The sequence below is a fragment of the Thamnophis elegans genome, chromosome 10 (assembly GCF_009769535.1).
Source record: "Thamnophis elegans isolate rThaEle1 chromosome 10, rThaEle1.pri, whole genome shotgun sequence".
Lineage (NCBI taxonomy): Eukaryota > Metazoa > Chordata > Lepidosauria > Squamata > Colubridae > Thamnophis > Thamnophis elegans.
Window position 1 is genome coordinate 5,142,428 of NC_045550.1, and position 20,860 is coordinate 5,163,287.

The 20,860-nt window shown below is 41.3% G+C and overlaps 1 protein-coding gene across 1 annotated transcript in view; it reads left to right on the plus strand.

Moving 5' to 3' along the window:
• Window positions 1-20,860, plus strand: part of ADAM12 (ADAM metallopeptidase domain 12) — a 159,407-nt gene that overhangs the window by 13,129 nt on the left and 125,418 nt on the right. The window contains 6 exon segments of the mRNA XM_032224824.1: window positions 12,349-12,532; window positions 14,658-14,723; window positions 15,464-15,483; window positions 15,485-15,533; window positions 17,709-17,878; window positions 18,411-18,495. Coding sequence (XP_032080715.1) covers window positions 12,349-12,532; window positions 14,658-14,723; window positions 15,464-15,483; window positions 15,485-15,533; window positions 17,709-17,878; window positions 18,411-18,495 — 574 coding nt within the window.

Sequence of the window (20,860 nt, forward strand, 5' to 3'; positions counted from 1 at the left end):
CTTATTCGCCTTTCGTAAAGTTCTGAAGCCCCGTTTCCTAAAGGTTCAACTGAAATGGTGGGTTAGCCCTATTGTTGTTGTTGATGATGTTTTTTATGGATGGAAGATGTCATTTACTTGGGACATCATGGATTATTGTTTTAACTGTTGGCATTTTTTGTATCAAGCTCAGATACACTGTTGAAAACATGGCTGGCCACATAAATAAGTAAATAAATTTATTTATTTATTTATTTATTAGACTTATATACCGCTTCATAGGGCTTTCAGCCCTCTCTAAGCGGTTTATAATTTTTTAGCAAATTGAGTCAGCAACTTGCCCCCACAGTCCGGGTCCTCATTTCACCCACCTCAGAAGGATGGAAGGCTGAGTCGACCTTGAGCCGGTGAGATTTGAACCGCTGAACTGCAGATCACAGTCAGCTAAAGTGGCCTGCAGTACTGCACCCTAACCACTGCGCCACCTCGGCTCTTTTAAAATTCTTTAATAATAAATAATAATAAATAATAAATAAATAAATGAAATACCATACTACTGATTCAGTGACCTGTTCCATAATTCTCTCGTGCTCCTCAATTATCTCTGTAGGATACTTATAGAAGAACATTCGCTTTAGGAAGACTCAGTGTCCAAAAGCGAGGAGATATAATAATATCCCTTGTTCAGAACATTTCTCCATTTCTTCTGCTTCTCTTGTTGAAACCATACCCTGCCCTTTCTACCTTTCTATTTTTATTTATTATATTTATTTGCCACCCATCTTGTTTTGAAGCAACTCTGAATGGCTTATAGCAGGAGTCCCCAGCTCCTGGTCTGTGAACCAGTCTGTAGCATGCCAGAAACTGGGCTGTGTAAACAAGCAAAGTCCCATCCACAGAGTGTAGTCAGCACACAAAACCACACACCCTCCTGTCTGCAGAAAAAACTCTCTCCATGGGACCGGTCCCTGGTGCCCAAAAAGTTGGGGGCCACTGGCATTAAAATTCTTAGTAGTAATCAGAATAGACAAAGCCATGCAAATAATTAAACCCAAAGTCTTTGTCTTGTAGAAATAGTTATAGATAAATAGAATAAATAAATAATAAATAGAAATATTATAGAGTTGTTAGAGTGCTATTACTAATCCCCTTATGTAATCTGAGATTTTGTGTGTGTGTGTGTGTGTTATATACTCTGGTGTCATTCCTCATGTTAGGGACTCGTTTGTCAATAAGGGCGGGTTTCCAAATGGCTGGTAGGCGGGAGGTATCATCTCGTTTGTTCATGCTGTGTGGGCGTTGTTTCTATCTCGATGGCTTCTCTGATTATTCTGTTATTAAAATGTTCAGCTTTGGCAAGAGTTCTGGTCTTTTTAAAGTCAATTTTATGTCCTGTGGCTTTAAGGTGTTGGACCAGGGAAGAAGTTGGTTCCTCTTTTCTGATTGCGTTCTTGTGTTCTTCAAGGGGTCATTGCCTATGTATACGTCAATCCTGAAATCTGCTAGTACTCCTAAAAAACTTTGAGACATGCAAGTATAACCTATTGTGGATAAACTAGTATCACCCCATAATGTACATTCACGGAAATCTATTTTTACCTTACATATTGCTGTAAAGATATTTTGCTGTGCAATGAATTATAGAATTTCCACAGGAGACCTTCACTTGTGCTGAAGATATTTCTGTTAAATCATGCATAGTGACCGTAACTTAATTAATTATGATTCTCCTCTGGTGTCTGAGGGTTTGGATCATTAGATAAACTTCATCAATGAAAGATGAAAAGGTCTCCACATTCTGCAACTACTCCCTGTTATGGAATATTGCCATATTGGTTGCTGTCATCTCTTCCTGAAGCTTAAAATAGTCATGGTCCAGGGTACAATTCAATGTCATTATTTCTCCTAATGTTGTAATCAACTTTTATTAAGTTTTCTTTGTCTTCATTACCTTGAACTTGTTTTTCTGAACATCCTGGGACTATATCATTGTAGTCTTTATATTATTAAGCCTAGAGGCCAGGGGTGGGTTCCGGTACTGCTTGTCCACTTGTGGCCACGCTGCACGCACATGCGCAGTGCAATAAAAATTGGTCTGTGCATGAGCAGAAGCCAAAAACAAGATGGTGGCACCTACAGTATTATTTGTACAATTTTATTTATTTGTACGATTTATAGGCCGCCCAATCCCGGAGGACTCTGGGCGGCTTACACACGAAGGAAAAAAAGAAAAATAAAATGAAAATAAAAACAGGTTAAAATTAACACACATACATTTGTTATGATCGGGGCTGGACCTCAACAATGAGGTCAACTTGGACTCCACCCCTGCAGTTCCAGCGGGGCACAAGAGGATCAGACGGAACATCTCTGGGTTGAGTTTCAGGATGTTACCCCCGGGGATGTGGACAAGGCCATGAGGGCTGTGAGTGCCTCCACCTGCGTACTGGACCCGTGTCCCTCATGGCTGGTTACCAGCAGCAGTGAGGTGACACGAGGCTGGATCCAGGCGGTCGTGACCGCCTCTCTTCGGGAGGGGAACTTCCCCGCCGCACTGAAAGCGGCGGTGGTGAGACCCCTCCTAAAGAAGCCATCTTTGGATCCAGCTGCCCTTAATAACTATCGTCCAGTCTCCAACCTTCCCTTCCTTGGGAAGGTTGTTGAGAAGGTGGTGGCCTTTCAGCTCCAGCGGTCCTTGGAGGAAGCAAACTATCTCGACCCCTTCCAGTCAGGCTTCAGACCCGGTTACAGCACAGAAACCGCTTTGGTCGCATTGACCGATGATCTCTGGAGAGCCAGAGATGGAGGATTCTCCTCCATCCTGGTTCTCCTTGACCTCTCAGCGGCTTTCGATACCATCGACCATGGTATCCTTCTGCGACGACTGCGAGAGGTGGGAGTGGGAGGCACCGTGTTACGGTGGTTCTCTTCCTACCTCTCGGACAGGTCGCAGTCGGTGTTAGTGGGGGGGCAGAGATCGTCCCCTAGGCCCCTAACATATGGGGTGCCTCAGGGCTCAGTCTTATCCCCCCTACTATTCAACATCTACATGAAACCGCTGGGAGAGATCATCCGCAGGCACGGGATTAGATACCATCAATATGCGGACGATACTCAACTGTATCTGTCCGCCCCGTGCCAACTCAATGAAGCGGCAGACGTGATGAACCGGGGTCTGGAGGCGGTTATGGACTGGATGAGGGCTAACAAGCTTGTGCTCAACCCAGAAAAGACCGAGTGGCTGTTGTGCTTCCCTCCCAAAGATTCCACCAATACTCCATCTCTCAGGCTGGGGGGTCAAATCCTATACCCCTCAGAGAGGGTCGCAACTTGGGAGTCCTCCTAGATCCACAGCTATCGTTTGACCATCATTTGACGGCAGTGGCTAGGGGGGCATTCGCCCAGGTTCGCCTGGTGCGCCAGTTGCGACCCTACCTGAATCGGGAGGCACTCACAACAGTCACTCGGGCCCTTGTGACCTCTAGGCTGGAATACTGCAATGTGCTCTACATGGGGCTGCCCTTGAAGAGCATCCGGCTTCAGCTGGTCAGAACGCAGCCGTGCGAGCGATTGTGGGTGCACCGCGGTTCACCCACATAACACCTATCCTCCACGAGCTGCGCTGGCTACCTGTCGATTTCCGGATGCGCTTCAAGGTGCTGTTAGTCACCCATAAAGCCCTGCATGGTAGTGGATCTGGATACTTGAGAGACCGCCTTCTGCCAATTACCTCCCTGCGACCAATTAGATCACACAGATTGGGCCTCCTCCGTATTCCATCGGCCAGCCAGTGTCGGCTGGCAACCACAAGGAGGAGGGCCTTCTCAGTTGTAGCCCCGACCCTTTGGAACGAACTCCCCGTGGAGATTCGTACCCTCACCACCGTCCAGGCCTTCCGCACAGCCTTGAAGAACTGGCTAGCCCGTCAGGCCTGGGGATGAAGATAGTTGCCCCTCCCGAATGATGAATGCATGTTGTTTACTGTTTTTATTATATGTGTCTATGTTATTGTCTGCATTTCCCCTTCCCTGATTTTATGTGAGCCGCCCTGAGTCCCCTCAGGGAAAAGGGCGGCCTACAAATGTCAATAAAATCAAAAAATCAAAAATCAAAATCAAATCACAGCCCCAGGCCTGCTGGAATAGCCAGGTCTTGACAGCTTTTCTGAAGGCCATGAGAGTGGGTAAGGTCCGGATTTCTGGGGGTAGCTCATTCCAAAGGGTCGGAGCAGCCACAGAGAAGGCTCTCCTCTGGGGAGCCACCAGCTGACACTGTCTGGCTGATGGCATCTGAAGGAGGCCCACCCTGTGGGATCTCACCGGCCATTGGGAGGAAAGTGGTACTGCCTGAAGAACCAGTTCAGGGGCGTGGCAGGCCTGGGTTGCTGCTGGTTCCAGCGACCCAGGCCACCAAATCACAACCGGTTCAGCTGAACGAGTCCAAACCAGTAGGAAGCCACTACTGCTAGAGGCTGACAATAATTTTGCTATTTTTATCCAAAATTTCAGTAGGATATGGTGGAACTGGAACATTCTTAAATGGGAATTGGCTGAAAGTACCTTCCATTTTAAGTGAGATTCCTGTGAAAGAAATACTGATAGCAAATTATTCAGGATATCTAATTTAGAGATAATTCTGCTTCAGCTTTCACAGGAAGGACTTTATAATGATTTATTGAAGCTTCTTCCTCCCATTCATTTTCTAAAACAGTTGCATACCTCTCAAAAGTTTGCTTACCTTGGAGACATTCAGTAAAGGATTAGTTTCTATGCCATTTTAATCACTACTAAATTCTCTGCTAGGCTTTATTGTTATGTATACAAGTACCTCTTATAATATTGTACAAAACAAAATGGGTTGATGGCCCCTGAAAAGGCGTGGCAGCGTCATATGAATGCAAGATACCAGTGACGTGCGGTGAGGTTTATGGCTGGTGAGGCAGCCCTCTCCCCTGACACCCCAATGACTAAAGCATTTTCTTTCGCCCTCCTGAGCCTAAAGCATTTTTTTCGCCTACCTGAGCTCGCGGCAGAGCTCAGGCGGGCGAAAGAAAGTGCTTTAGTCAGTGAGGTGTCGCGGAGAGGAGAGAATGCCTGAGCATTGCATTTATTAAAGAAAAAAGGAAATTTGAAGGAAAAGAGGGAGCGTGGGGTGGGGGGACATCAGAAACAGAGAAAGGAGGAAGAATGAGCGTGACGCTGTAGCTTTAAACAGAATGACAGAGTTGAAGCCTCTAAAAAATGCGCCCTCTACTATGAGGCAGGAGAACTGCATGCCTCAACTACCTCCGAATTTTTTAAGGCTTTTAATCCTTGCTTAACTCTGCTCGAGCGCCTAAAAAGTCAGACTAGATGAGGCATGCAGTTCTCCTGCCTCATGGTAGAGGGCGCTTTTTAGAGGCTTTTTCAAACAGGCAGTCATTCACGTGTGGCAGCTAGCTAGCCTAACCTCAGCACTCACCTTTTCCTGTTTACATTTTTTTTTCCTTTTCATGATTGACAGTGGTGAGGCTGTGCCCCCCTGCCTCCCCTGACTGCACGTCACTGCAAGATACTGGGTTTTAGATTTAATTGGGTGTTTTATTAATTAATATTCAAGATAGTATGGACTCCTACAACCTCCTTGGCCTCAGAGAAGCTGGCTTATTGCAGATGTTTCTGTATGCTATCTTCTTTCATTTGGGGTTTTGCTGTTTTTAAATGTTGGGTTTTTCTTATTGTTGATTTTAAAAATTCACATTTGTTTGGTGCAGTTAGGAGTCTAGTTTAACCTGGGTTGTCTTTAAATGACAACACATTCTCAATTGTTATAACATGCAAGGCTGTGTGTCTGAACTTGTGGTGGTGCACTTCATAGTGTTGTTTATTTGTTTGTTGCCCATCCTTTCAGATTCAAGAATTATTTAGAGAAAGCCATCTGGGGAACTATCCTTAGCAGTAGCAATAGCAGTTAGACTTATATACCGCTTCATAGGGCTTTCAGCCCTCTCTAAGCGGTTTACAGAGTCAGCATATTGCCCCCACAGTCTGGGTCCTCATTTCACCCACCTCGGAAGGATGGAAGGCTGAGTCAACCTTGAGCCGGTGAGATTAGAACCGCTGAACTGCAGATAACAATCAGCGGAAGTGGCCTGCAGTGCTGCACCCTAACCACTGCGCTACCTGGCTCTTGATTCTTGCTAAATAAAATAAAATGAAGTTAGAATGAGCTAGAATTGTAGTCCTTGACTTACTATTGGTCACTTAGCCGCCATTCAAGGCCACAAGGGATTTCCCTGGCGGTACTTATGACCCAGATTCAAATTTTAAATGACTGGAACCCCCTGGTCACATGACTGCATATCAGTCACTCGGCAACCTGTCTGCATTTATGTCGTTTGCAGCATCTGCAGTCATGTGCCTGCATTTTATGGCACTTTTGCTGAAAACCAGCATTTCAATTTCTTTTTTTGGCCAAACCTGTCCATAGGGAGCCATTGGTTTACTTACTGACCAGAGGTGGGTTCCTACCAGTTCGTACCTGTTCGGTAGAACCGGTTCGTCAAATCTACCGAACCGGTTAGAAGAGGTTCCACCAGTGGACCCGGAAAGCAGGCCACACCTACAGAAGAGGTTCCGAAATTTATTGAAACCCACCACTGGTCCTTGGATATGATTATTCTAGACTATCATGCTCATGAACCGAGGTGGCGCAGTGGTTAAGTGCAGCACTGCAGGCTACTTCAGCTGACTGCAGTTCTGCAGTTCGGCTGTTCAAATCTCACCGGCTCAAGGTTGACGCAGCCTTCCATCCTTCCGAGGTGGGTAAAATGAGGACCTGGATTGTTGTTGGGGGCAATATGCTGACTCTGTAAACCGCTTAGAGAGGGCTGAAAGCCCTATGAAGCGGTATGTAAGTCTAACTGCTATTGCTATTTATAAAACTCAGTGCCTCTGTGAAAGGTAAGGATGACTACTGCATTTGTGGTGCAATCAGAACATTCCGTGTGTTGAAGTTGTTTTAACGCAAACCAAAGATGCCTTTTAAAAAGAGGTTTACATCATATTCTTATGCATGCCAGTGCTGTGTGTGAGGTAATTTAAGGTGGTTCTGACAAGTGTCGTCGGCATCTTCATATCCGGTCACATGGGCGGCAAGCCACTCCCATCCGGTCACATGGGCAGCAAGCCACTCCCACAAAGGAGGCCACACCATTATTGTTATCAACTTAATAACGGCAGTGATTCACAACAATTATGGCAAGAAAGGTAAAAAAAAAGGGGGCAAAACTCACTTAACAACTGTCTTGCTTAGCAACAGAGATTTTTGGTCTTGTTTGTGGTCGTAAGTTGACAAGTACCTATATAGGATTTTTCTTCAGTTGTGTCTGATTCTCAAAGACTGCCTGGCGAAATCCCTAGAGTTTTCTTAATTGTAAATGTAATTTAATAAATTTATATGCCACCCAATCCCGTAGGATTCCGGGCGGCTTACAAAAACAAGATTAAAGATAAAGAGTTAAAATAGAAAAAGAGAAACAAATTTAAAAGCAACGCATCATACACTCAATCTAGGTGGGGCTGGACCTCGTTCATGAAGTCAACAACCCCAGGCCTGCCGGAATAGCCAGGTTTTAGTGGCTTTTCGGAAGACCGAGAGAGTGGGAAGGGTCCGGATCACTATGGGTAGATCGTTCCACAGGGCCGGAGCAGCTACAGAGAAGCCCCCACCCCCGAGGGGCCACCAGCTGGCATTGTCCGGTCGATGGCACCCGGAAAAGGCCCAACCTGTGAGATCTTCTTGGCAAGGTCTGAAGTTGTTTGCCATTGTCTTCTTCCCTGGATAGAGAGAAAGTGACTGGCCCAAGGTCATCCAGATGGTTTTGTGTCCATGGTGTGACTAGGAGTCTCACAGCGTCCTGGTTTCTAGCCTGATGCCTTAACCACTACACCAGATTGTCTCTAATATTATAATATATCTCAAAACAAGATGAAAATTATATAAGAGGAGGACATTAAATTCTAGTAAATTACACAAGGCATAAGTGGCCAGACTAAACTAAAATCTCATTCAAAGTTGTGTGTTACAGTGGTAATTGCAACCTGAACAGAATTTGGTAGATTTCATATAAAATCTCTGCAGATTGATCCATTAGTAGAAAGTTCACCACCTTCATTTCAGGGCAATCCATGCATTTAGTAAGGAGAGAAAGAATATTAACCTGGGACGCAAAGCAAAGCACATTATTTCACCCAACAAGAGAGTTAACATGATCATGAAGATGGTTTTCCCCAAGGTGCGGCCATTGCCCTTGAGATGTTCTCATTCCTGTAATTTTCTCTTTGCTGACCCTGTTTTTTCCTTCTGCAAGGAACAGCTGCAGCGAAGGTAGCAAAAAGTTTTCAAACCACTGAAAATAGGTCAAGGAATGCATGAAATCACCCAATGTCTCACCCTTATCTAACACAAATTTGAAATGAACACTTAATGAGGCCTTAAGTGTTCATTTATTAAGAGAACATTCCGCTGCACGCTGGGATAGAACTAAGTCTTCTTGCTTTCATTTTTAAAACCTATACTTCAAGTTTTAATTTTTCTGTGGTTCGTGCACACTTAATTCTTCCCATTTTTGCATGTTTTGCAAATAGGAAGAAATGAAATCCGATAAAAAATCAGATTTATTAATCATTGTTTCCAAAAATCAAATATTTTGAAGTCTTCTAACCCTGCACATATTCCATGGCATTAATTGATTGATTGATTTATTACATTTGTATGCTGCCCTTTTCCCCGAAGGGGACTCAGGGCGGCTCACAATTCAATCAGGGAAGGGGGTACAGACAAGGGAATAAAAAAGACGAGACATAACAATACAAAATTTAAAAACACACAACAACCATACCATTCGAGAAGGGGGGCAAAAGCTCTTTAGCCCCAGGCCTGTCGGAACAGCCAGGTTTTAAGGGCTTTGCGGAAGGCCTGGAGGGTGGTGAGGGTTCGAATCTCCATGGGGAGCTCGTTGCAGAGGGTTGGAGCAGCCACAGAGAAGGCTCTCATCCGGGTAGTCGCCAGTCGGCATTGGCCAGCGGATGGAATTCGGAGGAGGCCTAATCTGTGGGATCTGATTGGTCTATTGGAGGTAATTGGCAGCAGGCGGTCTCTCAAGTACCCAGGTCCAATACCATGAAGGGCTTTATAAGTGACGACTAGCGCCTTGAAGCATATCCGAAGACCAATAGGCAGCCAGTGCAGCTCGCGGAGGATAGGTGTTACATGGGTGAACCGAGGTGCACCCACGATCGCTCGCGCGGTTAGGTTATCTAATATTATAATTATTATAATTCTAAAATCTGTATCTAAAATGTAAGTGATATGAATGGACATCTGCATTCTTCCATTGTGTTAAACATATTGAAATATTTTATCAATGGGCTCCCTTTTCAATAACACACAATATACTGTTAATCATGTATAGTACAATATACTTTATTGGAATAATGGGCCATCCATAGCTGATAATTTAGTATTAAAGATACTACTCTTAAGGGTAAGTAGATCAGTTAAAGAATACAAGGAAGCCAAAATATATGTTGTTAAGCTGCTTTACTAATACAGGATTGTTCTCAAATCTAGCATGAAATAGATTATGTAATATAGGTTAATTTGGGCAGTGGTGCTTTGGAGCAATGGCCTTTGACCTTTTGAGCGCTTCTGTAGACAGTTTTTTTGGTGGACCAGAGGTGGTGTGGTTTTTATTTTATTTTATTTTTAATTGAAATTTTTTGGGGAAAAAAGGCTTCTACAAATATTTACCTCCCCTCCCCCACCCTCCCCACCCAACCCCCACCCAACCTTCCCCCCCGCCGACTTCCCAGAACAAATACAGAGCATAAATCTTTAACAAAGATGTTCTAAAATAAACTTAAAGAAAGTTAGTATCATCTTTCATTTGAGCTTTAACTCCTCTTTTGTTAGGCTAACTCTAAACAGATTATATTGTTCCTTGCTTCTTCAGTCATAAACTATCTGGAAGTTCTTAGTCCCGTGTTTATTTTGAATATAGTCAATCCATCTTCTCCACTCCAGTTTATATCTCTCATTTGAGTGGTCCTTGAGATAGGCTGATATTTTAGCCATCTCTGCTAAATTTGTGACTTTTAATGTCCATTCTTGAATAGTAGGCAAATCTTCCTTCTTCCAGTATTGCGCCACCAACAGTCTTGCTGCCGTTATTAAATACAAAATCAAGTTAGTCTCTATAACAGTACAATCAGTAGTTATACCTAACAAGAATAACTGAGGGGTAAACTTTATCCTTTTTTTAAGAACATTTTTTGCATAATCCACCGTATTTTTATCCAAAATGCTTTAACCTTTTTACAAGTTTTACCATATAAGGTGGTGTGGTTTTGTGCTCTGCCTGCATCCCATGTGTGTGAGGATGGGACTTCGCTCATTTCCACAGCCCCGTTTCTGGTGCGCCGGTCTGCGGACCGCGGGTTGGGGGGCCCCCTATTTTAGAAAACACAGCACTCTATTAGAAGCCCACAAAGTGAAAGTGACTGCATATAAAATTGGATAAAGTATCAAAAAAAAAACAATTTTGGAGGAGAAATCAGAATTTATCAAAGTGTCGGAGAAAAGAATTGGGAAAAAAAACCATGGGAAAGCAAAAGTATAAGTGGTTCAAGGTTCTGATATTCCATTTCGCACACAATAGTCAACGTGAAGTTTGTAAATTTCACCTTTTTCTAATCCCTTTGGTATTATGCAATCAGAACAAACGGAGGACCTGAACTGTATCCTCCTTGCTTTCTTTTATGCTATCATACTGTATCATAGCATTCCCCGTTATTTGATTTCTCCAAAGGTCGTAAGTTCAGATTGCAACAATCTGATACAGCTATGAGTCAATTAGCAGATGAACACGATGTTTACAACATACTAAAACAGGGTGAATTTAAGGGCAAGTGAGCAAGAGCCTTCTAGCCCTCCTTATGAGTTCTTTCCTTTCTGCTTTAATTTCATGGCTGCCATGGTATGTTCTCACAATCTAATCCACTGTCTTTCAATTTGACAATTTTACAAGCAGTGGGCTTGAAGTTGAAATGTCTTAAAGTTTGAAAAACACAGGTCTAATCCTAGTAATGTGTTACTAGCAGTGTTTGACATTACGGCTAAAAACAATAGTACTCCTTTGACAGTGGTGGGTTTCAAAAATTGTTCGAACCTACTCTGGGTGTGGCCTCCTTTGTGGGAGTGGCTTGCTGCCAATGTGACCGGATGGGAGTGGCTTGCCGCCCATGTGACTGGATATGAAGATGCCGACGACACTTTTCAGAACCACCAATTACCTCACACACAGCACTGGCATGCATAAGAATAGGATAAACTTGTTTTTAAAAGGCATCTTTGGTTTGCGTTAAAACAACTTCAACACACGCAATGTTCTGATTGCACCACAAATGCAGTAGTCATCCTTACCTTTCACAGAGGCACTGAGTTTTATAAATATGAGCATGATAGTATAGAATAATCATATCCAAGGACCAGTGGTGGGTTTCAAAAAATTTTGGAATCTCTTCTGTAGGTGTGGCCTGCTTTCCGGGTCCACTGGTGGAACCTCTTCTAACCGTTCGGTAGATTTGACGAACCGGTTGTACCGAATAGGTGCGAACTGGTAGGAACCACCTCTGGTCCCGTACCCTGGGCTGCAGTCCACATGCGTGTGCAGCTCCATTTGTGCAAGAGATGGGCACGGGTGCCTGCCCCTTCTGCAAATGAAGTAGGGCACATACATGCTTGCCCACCACTCATGCGGAAGCATCCCCCCCCCCCGCTGGTCCGCAAAGCCGGAAAGGTTAGGGATCACTGTCTTAGAACAACTGCAGACAACAGTATCACTGATGAGAATTCTACACATCTTTCTTCTCTATCTTCTCAACACATCAATTTGAATTTTCCCTAAATTACTTTGATTTAGAAAACTAACCCAAATTCCACTTTCTGTCTCCATAATTCTTGTTTTGTAATATCTTGGACTGAGTGGTCCAGAGGATGAAGGCTAAAGAAAATAATTTATATTGATTAATTTTACATGCAGTCATGTTAACTAAAATGACTAACAATCTGAAGTGACTTTAATGCATTGCTATGAAGCATAAATATACTTTGGTGCTAGTCTCCAGTGTTTAAGTACAAAGAAATAATCATCTTTTCAAAGTAATGAGCTGTACAGTGTCACAAATTTTACAGATTTTTCTTTGTACATTTTCAGACTTTAAAATAAACCATGTTGCGCCTTTACAAAAAAATATCATTTGGTTGCAAAGAAAATATAAACTAAATGCAATAAAGGAATTTTTCATTTGTATGTTTTTTATATCACAGGGGTATTATTTTCGTTGAAGATAGAGCCTACATTTTGGAACCACTGGAAGGTGCTATGAATGAACATATAATCTATAGACTAAAACACCCAAATCTAATCCTGGGCACATGTGGCCATCATCTCAATCTTACAGGTTCTACTTTGGGGGATACTGCACAGTTTATTCCGACGTTTACTAGCAGAGTAAGTGACAATTTAATTTAGTTTTTTTCATGTTTGTATAGTATATACTGAGTCAAATGTGGTGTTGTGACTCAAAATTGAGATGCCAGCTAATAAGTATATGTGTTTTTTTGTTTGTCTGTTTGTTTGTTGAACTCCCAAGGAGAAAAACAGCTTCCCACCAACAATGCAGGGCAAGCTACTGTATATAAAGAGAGGGCAAATCCCACACTCACCAGGTCTGATGATTATGTAGTTGGGTAATGAGATGTTTGCGAAAAAGCTCAGAGAGTACCAAGGTCTCCATATTTAGATTACCACACTCAGAGAATTTACCATTGTCATAATAATAGAATAGAATAGAATGCTTGTTGTGTATTTTGGAGTGGTGTTCTTGGGACTAAGTACTTTTTGCAAGTGATTAATAGTGATGAATGGACTGGTGTCTTTTAGCAAAGCAGATTTTCTTCTTAAATACTTACTAAAGATTCCAAGTTTAGTATCCCAGATTGAAGTGATTTGGAAATCATAGTTTTAGAACAAGAAATCAAAATTGGACTGCTTTAATTATTTGAAGGACTTGCAATAGGAATACGTTTTTTACATTCACCACACTAAACATTATAATTTGGTACAATAAAAGCTTTAAATGAATACATACTGTTGAAACTTCATTTTTTATTTTTTTTAATTGTTGGGGAAAGGGTCATGCCTAACTATATAATCAGAATATATAATACTTCCCATTGTAACTATGTGCATATATCTTTTAAAAAATTATTTATAATTTCATATGAATTTATGTTAATAGATATTCCCCATTTTCGGGGTTGTTTAAGGCATGTATCTGTAAATATCGCTTTTATTTATGAAAATGTGTCTGATTACAAGAAGTGAATAAGCCACTACACTGCCTTGTAAAGTAGGTGCTATTTGCATAAGGTGGCATAGTGGTTAGAATGTAGTTTGCAGGCTACTTCTGCTGAATACCGGCTGCCAGTAGTTCAGCAATCTGATTCTCACCGGCTCAAGGTTCACTCAGTCTTCCATCCTTCCGAGGTCGATAAAATGAGGATACAGTTTGTTGGGGGCAATACACTGACTCTGTAAACTGCTTAGAGAGGTCTGAAAAACATTGTGAAGTGTATATAAGTCTAAGTGCTATTGCTATAAATTAAGGTATAAGAGTGAATTATTAGAATTCATGAAGATGTTCCACGTTTAATGTATGATAAGACTGATGTGGTTGTTATATCAGCTTTTATACTATAGAATGATGTAAAGGTGACATCAGGGCCGGATTTAGATGAAAGAGGCCCTAGGCTATTCCACTTATGAGGCCCTTTCACCTCCCATTTTTAAGTTTGTAAATTACATGAGAGACAATAAAATACATCATTACTGTGATATATTCAATATATATAGCTGGCCTCCCGACGGAGGGCAGCTCTGCTCTGCGGCAAAGGCAGCGAGGCCAGCCGCCTCCCCTGCTGCGCTCAGCTGCCCAGCTCGGCCCCCTCGTCCTCACCTGCCTGGCCGCTGGTGGGCTCCGCGTTGACGGGGCAGCTACTGGGAGCGGCCGCGCCTCTCGCCCGACCGCCGGTGCCGGGAATGTGGGCGGGCTCCCCAACTGCCACGGCGCTGGAACGATCTTAACCAATACATTTTTATGTTTGTTTATTAGTCATATGCGTAGAATTTCTCCTTATTTTCGGTTCAGTGTTTTAGTGTTCACTGTTTTTAGAATAATGTAATTTTAATTTTGCTAACAATTTGAATGTAGGCCCCTCTTGATCTTGAGGCCCTAGGCTGAAGCCTAGCTAGCCTATAGGGAAATCCGGCCCTGGGTGACATGTTAATTTTGAAAAATATCAAATCTTGTACATCACCTAGGTACAAGTGAGTAATACCCCCAGGAGATGATATTTGAAATAACCTTGGTGCTTATTGAAGCTAAGGAAATTTTGTTTTTCCTTGTACCTGGATGCCTAGGCCACCTTTGAAATGATAGGTCAATTTTTTTATCTGTAGATTATTCATAATATTTAAGTAGCTTGGTATTACAGTACTGTGGTAGAAAGATATGTGTAGAAATGTAAATCTCCTTCAAATAATAACAGCTCTTATCTCATGCTTGTTTTGATAGCGCAAAAGAGAAACTCTGAAGTCCACCAAGTATCTCGAGCTGGTTATTGTGGCTGATAATCGAGAGGTAAGCGAAACCTAAAGTTAAAAAAGATTGTGGGTATAAATACTTACAGGTATTTATAAATTAATGGAATAACAGCAACCCTATTCTGAATTTTCCACACAATGCTAAATAATAATCTGTCATATTTGGACATTGGACATTAGCTGCGGTGCCTAACTTTGAACCAGAGAGAATGGAAATGTCTTCCGCAAATAAGGAAACATTTGTAATTTGGTTTCTTTGGATGTAGTTTACCAATTACAAGTTACATTCAAGGATGCATAAATTGTTGAAGTTTTGCTAAAGAAACTCACAATAGATGGATGACACGCTTTGTAAAAATTAGTGGAAACTGTGAAGTGTAATCAAAAATAAAAAAATAATTTGCACTACATTCCCATTTTCATTTCTCTACATTTAAAAATTATCGATTAGTTAAATAGTAATATTTTCTCCCGTCCATTCATGGCAAACAACTAAATGATTTTTTTTTCTTTTTGTGCAGCATGAAGTGTCCCAATGCAACAATTGTGTGAGAACAAATTAAAAGTACTTTTCTTTAATATGCAACATAGTTTTTTCACACAATCCGTGCTTCTTTCAATTATAAGAATTCTACTTTACAGCATAGAAGTTCCCTCTGGCCTTTTTCCCATGGTAAAATTAGACATTGGTTTTACTGCTTTTCTGAAGAAGGCAAGTTAGATTTATAAGCAATAAATATAACTGTTGATAATTGAATGATTAAAAATCCTTTCTAGTTTCAGAGACAAGGCAAAGATGGAAAAAGTGAAACTGAGGCTGATAGAAATTGCAAACTATGTTGATAAGGTAAGTTTTTTATTGGTACCAGAGGTGGGTTCCTACCATTTCGCACCTATTCGGTAGAACCGTTCGTCAAATCTACCGAACCGGTTAGAAGAGGTTCCACCAGTGGACCCGAAAGCAGGCCACACCTACAGAAGAGGTTCCAAAATTTTTTGAAACCCACCACTGGTCCTTGGATATGATTATTCTACACTATCATGCTCATGCTCACTGCCTCTGTGAAAGGTAAGGATGACTACTGCGTTTGTGGTGCAATCAGAACATTGCGTGTGTTGAAGTTGTTTTAAGCAAACCAAAGATACCTTTTAAAAAACAAGTTGACATCCTATTCTTATGCATGCCAGTGCTGTGTGTGAGGTAATTTAAGGTGGTTCTGACAAGTGTCGTCGGAATCTTCATATCTGGTCACATGGGCGGCAAGCCACTCCCATCCAGTCGCATGGGCGTCAAGCCACTCCCACAAAGAGGCCACACCACAGAGTAGGTTCGAACATTTTTGAAACCCACCACTGATTGGTACTATAATAATTTCCTCTGCTATGGAGCAGTTTGCTTGACTGATCAGTTGAGTCTAATCTTACAGTCAGGTCTGGAGTTTCTTGTTTTTGTTTAAAGAAGTTTCACTTCTCATCCAAATTAACCTATACTATATAATCTATTTCATGGCCATGCTAGATATTCCAACACAGGTTCATCCCCAACAACCTGCGCCAGGGTTCAACAGTGAAGGGACACAGGGCAGAAAACATCCTGCAGAAGCACAGCTCCACAACACAGTCCTTTCAGCAGGAACCACCAAGTGGCCTCAATGACTCTCTAAAAGGATGCAAATGACCAGCTGTCTGCAAGGAATATAAATCCTTTCATTCCCCACCATCCAGTTACAGCTGAAGAAGCTTCTTGGATGAGAAGGAAAACATCTTCCAAGAAAAAAAGAAAGCCCAGTTGCCTCCTGAAAAAACACCTTTGGGACAACTGGTTGACCTGGTTGACTGAGAATCTCCATAGGCATTTACGTCAGATCATGTTAATATACTTATATATGAAAATCTGTATTATATAATACAAAAGCATGAGAACAAACTTGCTGGGCCAGATCATGGCCTATCTTCATCCAGCATCCCCTCCACCCCACTGCCCAAGAAGGTCCCTGCCTCTGGCTACTCCAAGAAGGAGGTGTAGATTCTTCTACTACCTCTATTGCTATTTCCCTGCAACTGTTATTTAAAAGAATACTTCACCCAACTCAGAGGTTGCAAAACAGTAGTAATTTATGACACACCTGACATAATTTCAAGGCATTCCCTTTTAGATGTGCTATTTTAAAATGCTGTGAATCGATTGTTGTCTCTTATGATCTAGCTATCTTCTCTGTAATTTGATACATACGCCGAGTGTTAGACACACAGCTCTTAATCAAATAGTACATTCTTGCCAGCAAATATTTAGAAGGCATCAATTTACTGACTGAGAGAAGAAGCTGAGAAGGAAGTTGTCTAATGAATTATTTAACATGTCTGCTGTTTATATATCAATAGTTGGTCTCTTTTCACCGTATATACTCGAGTATAGGCCGACCCGAATATAAGCCGAGGCACCTAATTTTACCACAAAAAACAGAAAAGTTATTGACTTGAGTATAAGCCTAGGGTGGGAAATGCAGCAGCTACCGGTAAATTTCAAAAATAAAAATAGATACCAATAATGCCATTGCCCATTGAATAACATATACAGCCTGCCTGTGCCCATTAAATATACAGTAGCCATTGTAAAATTTGCTCTGGATAACAAATTATTATCACACAATACCATAACAAGGAGGAGGTGGGACATTGTTGCAGAGCGGCAGGAGGGGGAGGAAGGGGAATCGTAAGACAGCCCTGCATTACATTAGAACGTGAGGAGGGGGATGGTGCGGTGCGCGCTGCACGGCAAACTGACACAGAGGGAGGGGAAAGTCACAGGGGCGCCGGGCCATTCACGAGTGTCACCCAGCGGCATGGCCCGCCCCTTTTTCTCTCCATTTCGGGCAAATTTTTCACTGACTCGAGTATAAGCCGAGGCGGCTTTTTTCAGCCCAAAAAGTGGGCTGAAAACTCGGCTTATACTTGAGTATATACGGTAACTTTAGGAGTTATGCAAATATAATCCAGAATATTGATCTGGTTTTCTCATCAGTTCTACAGGCCATTAAATATTAGAATAGTCTTGGTTGGATTAGAAGTCTGGAATGATGTGGATAAGTGTACAGTAACTCAAGATCCCTTCACCACCCTTCATGAGTTTCTGGATTGGCGAAAGATGAAACTATTACCTCGTAAACCACATGATAATGCACAACTAGTCAGGTAAGCCAATCAAAACCAAAACTGGAACTTAAATTTTAATACATTATTATTTAGATACATTAAAGCCGAGGTGGCGCAGTGGTTAAATGCAGCACTGCAGGCTACTTCAGCTGACTGCAGTTCTGCAGTTCGGCTGTTCAAATCTCACCGGCTCAGGGTTGACTCAGCCTTCCATCCTTCCGAGGTGGGTAAATGAGGACCGGATTGTTGTTGGGGGCGATATGCTGACTCTGTAAACCGCTTAGAGAGGGCTGAAAGCCCTATGAAGCGGTATATAAGTCTAACTGCTATTGCTATTCCTATACATTATGTTGCTAGAGACAGGACAAAAAGAAAATGGGTGAATAGAAAGCCAATACATTGGCTACATGTTGATAGAATCCAATACAGCATTCTAGATGAATGACAATAGTACCACATAGAAAATCCTATATCTACATCACATCTCTATTAGTAAAATCCAAAATTATGTTCCTATATAACTGTTTCCCCTGCATTCATTATTTTAACATCGTTTCTTGTCTTTCATTAGTGGAATCTATTTCCAAGGTACCATCATTGGAATGGCACCTATACTGAGCATGTGCACCGAAGAGCAATCTGGAGGTGTTGTTATGGTAAGTACTACAAGTACCAAGATTGATCCTATTTATGGCTGGAAAGAAACAAGCACAAAATAACATACTCTTGTTCTGTCTCAAAATCTCTGTCTATTTTTCCCCCCATTTTTTTTGTAGCTATTTGAATTTACAAATGATTGGATAGATGCTTCCATTTTGGCATTTTATGTTTACTTTCTACTAAAACATTCTACCAAAACCAAAACACCACATAAATTGAAACTGGGCTATCTGTGTTTAATACGAAAGCCTTCCCAAAACATTTTTGAGACATGCTAAATTTGCTGCTGTCCAGAGAGATGTAACAGAAGCCTTTTTTAGGATAATGTGCTTATTTTTTCCAATTACCATTAATGAGCTTTTGTTCTACGTACAATATGCTGCTGTAACTTTGAAAAAGCTTTCCTATTAACTGTATTTTTGGTAGAAGATATTTTAATATTGTTTTTGTAGCCTTTCCAATATATATGTATGTATGTGAATGAAAATGATGGACTATTAAATACCGTGAAAATATGGATTTCAAAGAATTATCCTTAAGATATCAATGTTCTTTACCTGAAAAGTTTGGCTTACAAACTTATGTCACAATATTTTTGCTTTCAGGCATAAATTAAAAAAAACACATGGTTTAAAGTACAAATCCAGAAAGTATACTAAAGGAAGTTTGAAGGATTCCTCAAGTGTAATTTAATAAATCTCCACAGAACAGGCAATGTTGAAATTGCTCAGTTAAGCTCTAAGTGTTGATGGGAAGTTGATTCTTCAGCAACCTCTTATTTTCTGAGGATTCCCTGTTAAATATAGAAGAAGTAGGAAATCCTGAAGCAGCTTCATTTAAGTCTTTATTGATTCTCTTGAAGACTTGTCCTGCCCAGCACGAAAGGGATAACTAACTTCCCTTCTAACTGGTTAAAGGCAACCTCTGTCTTATCTCTTCTTATTAAGTTACCACAGTCATCATTAAATCAAGCATTTGTGATGTTTCACAGTGAGCATAAAGTGAATTTATTTAAAGTAATTTGCATTATAAAATATGCAAATCTTTCTGGCTGAAGAGAGACAAAACGCTGATATATCTGTACCAAGTTACTGGCAGCTCCTGTACCAAGATACCAGAGGTGGGTTCCTACCAGTTCACACCTATTCGGTAGAACCGGTTCGTCAAATCTACTGAACCGTTAGAAGAGGTTCCACCAGTGGACCGGAAAGCAGGCCGCACCTACAGAGGAGGTTCCAAAATTCTTTGAAACCCACCACTGGTCCTTGGATATGATTATTCTACACTATCATGCTCATATGTTATAAACTCAGTGCCTCTGTGAAAGGTAAGGATGACTACTGCGTTTGTGGTGCAATCAGAACATTGCGTGTGTTGAAGTTGTTTTAACGCAAACCAAAGATGCCTTTCAAAAACAAGTTTACATCATATTCTTATGCACAGAGCTGTATGTGGGGTAATTTAAGGTGTTCTGACAAGTGTCGTCAGCATCTTCATATCCGGTCACAAGGGCGGTAAGCCACTCCCAGAAAGGAGGCCACACCCACAGAGTAGGTTCGAACAATTTTTGAAACCCACCACTGCAAGATACTGATATATCTGTACCAAGTTACCAGTAACTTCCTCCTTTTTGAGCAACAAATGCCTATAAATCTTCAGCTAACAAATGATTATGCCACAGTAAGCAGCAAATACACAAATTTCTACACAAAGAAAGCAGGCAAATAGAAAGAACCAGGAAAAAAATGTTTTTCAAAACCCAAAGAAAAAACATTACATCAGCATTTATTTCTTGTCTTGTATGGTTAAATTTCTTTGTTTCCCCAAACTCAAACATATCACAATGTCTCCTGAGGAGTGTCTCTCACTTTTCCCATTTCCCTTTTATGCCATAAACAAACTCATTGCTTTAATTGGTTGGAGTGGAAAAAAACACACCCAGATTTTAAACTAACCCAGTGATTTCTCCCTTCAAAGCATCTGCAATTGACAAGTGAGAATATTTGCGATCTGATTGTAACCATGTTTAGAAACAATAGTGAAATCACAGCAATTAGTATTTGTATTTTTAACAGTTTGTATTTTTTACAAGGAAGAATAACATGGACTCAGTAAGAGATCTCAGTTTGGAAAATACTGTTAAATAATAATTCAAACTGTTTACTTTTATAGGCATGTCAGAACTGCTTGTGTCGAATGAAGAAGATTATACTATTTCAGAGGGCATAGTAGCAATATCAAGCATCAGATTTGGGTTCCGATGCAAGTGATAATTGTTCGTCACTTGAATTGATTTTAATATCTGGGAAGGTTTCTTGAAGATTTGAAAGCAGTAGGAATATTAAGAAAAAGTTATGTAAT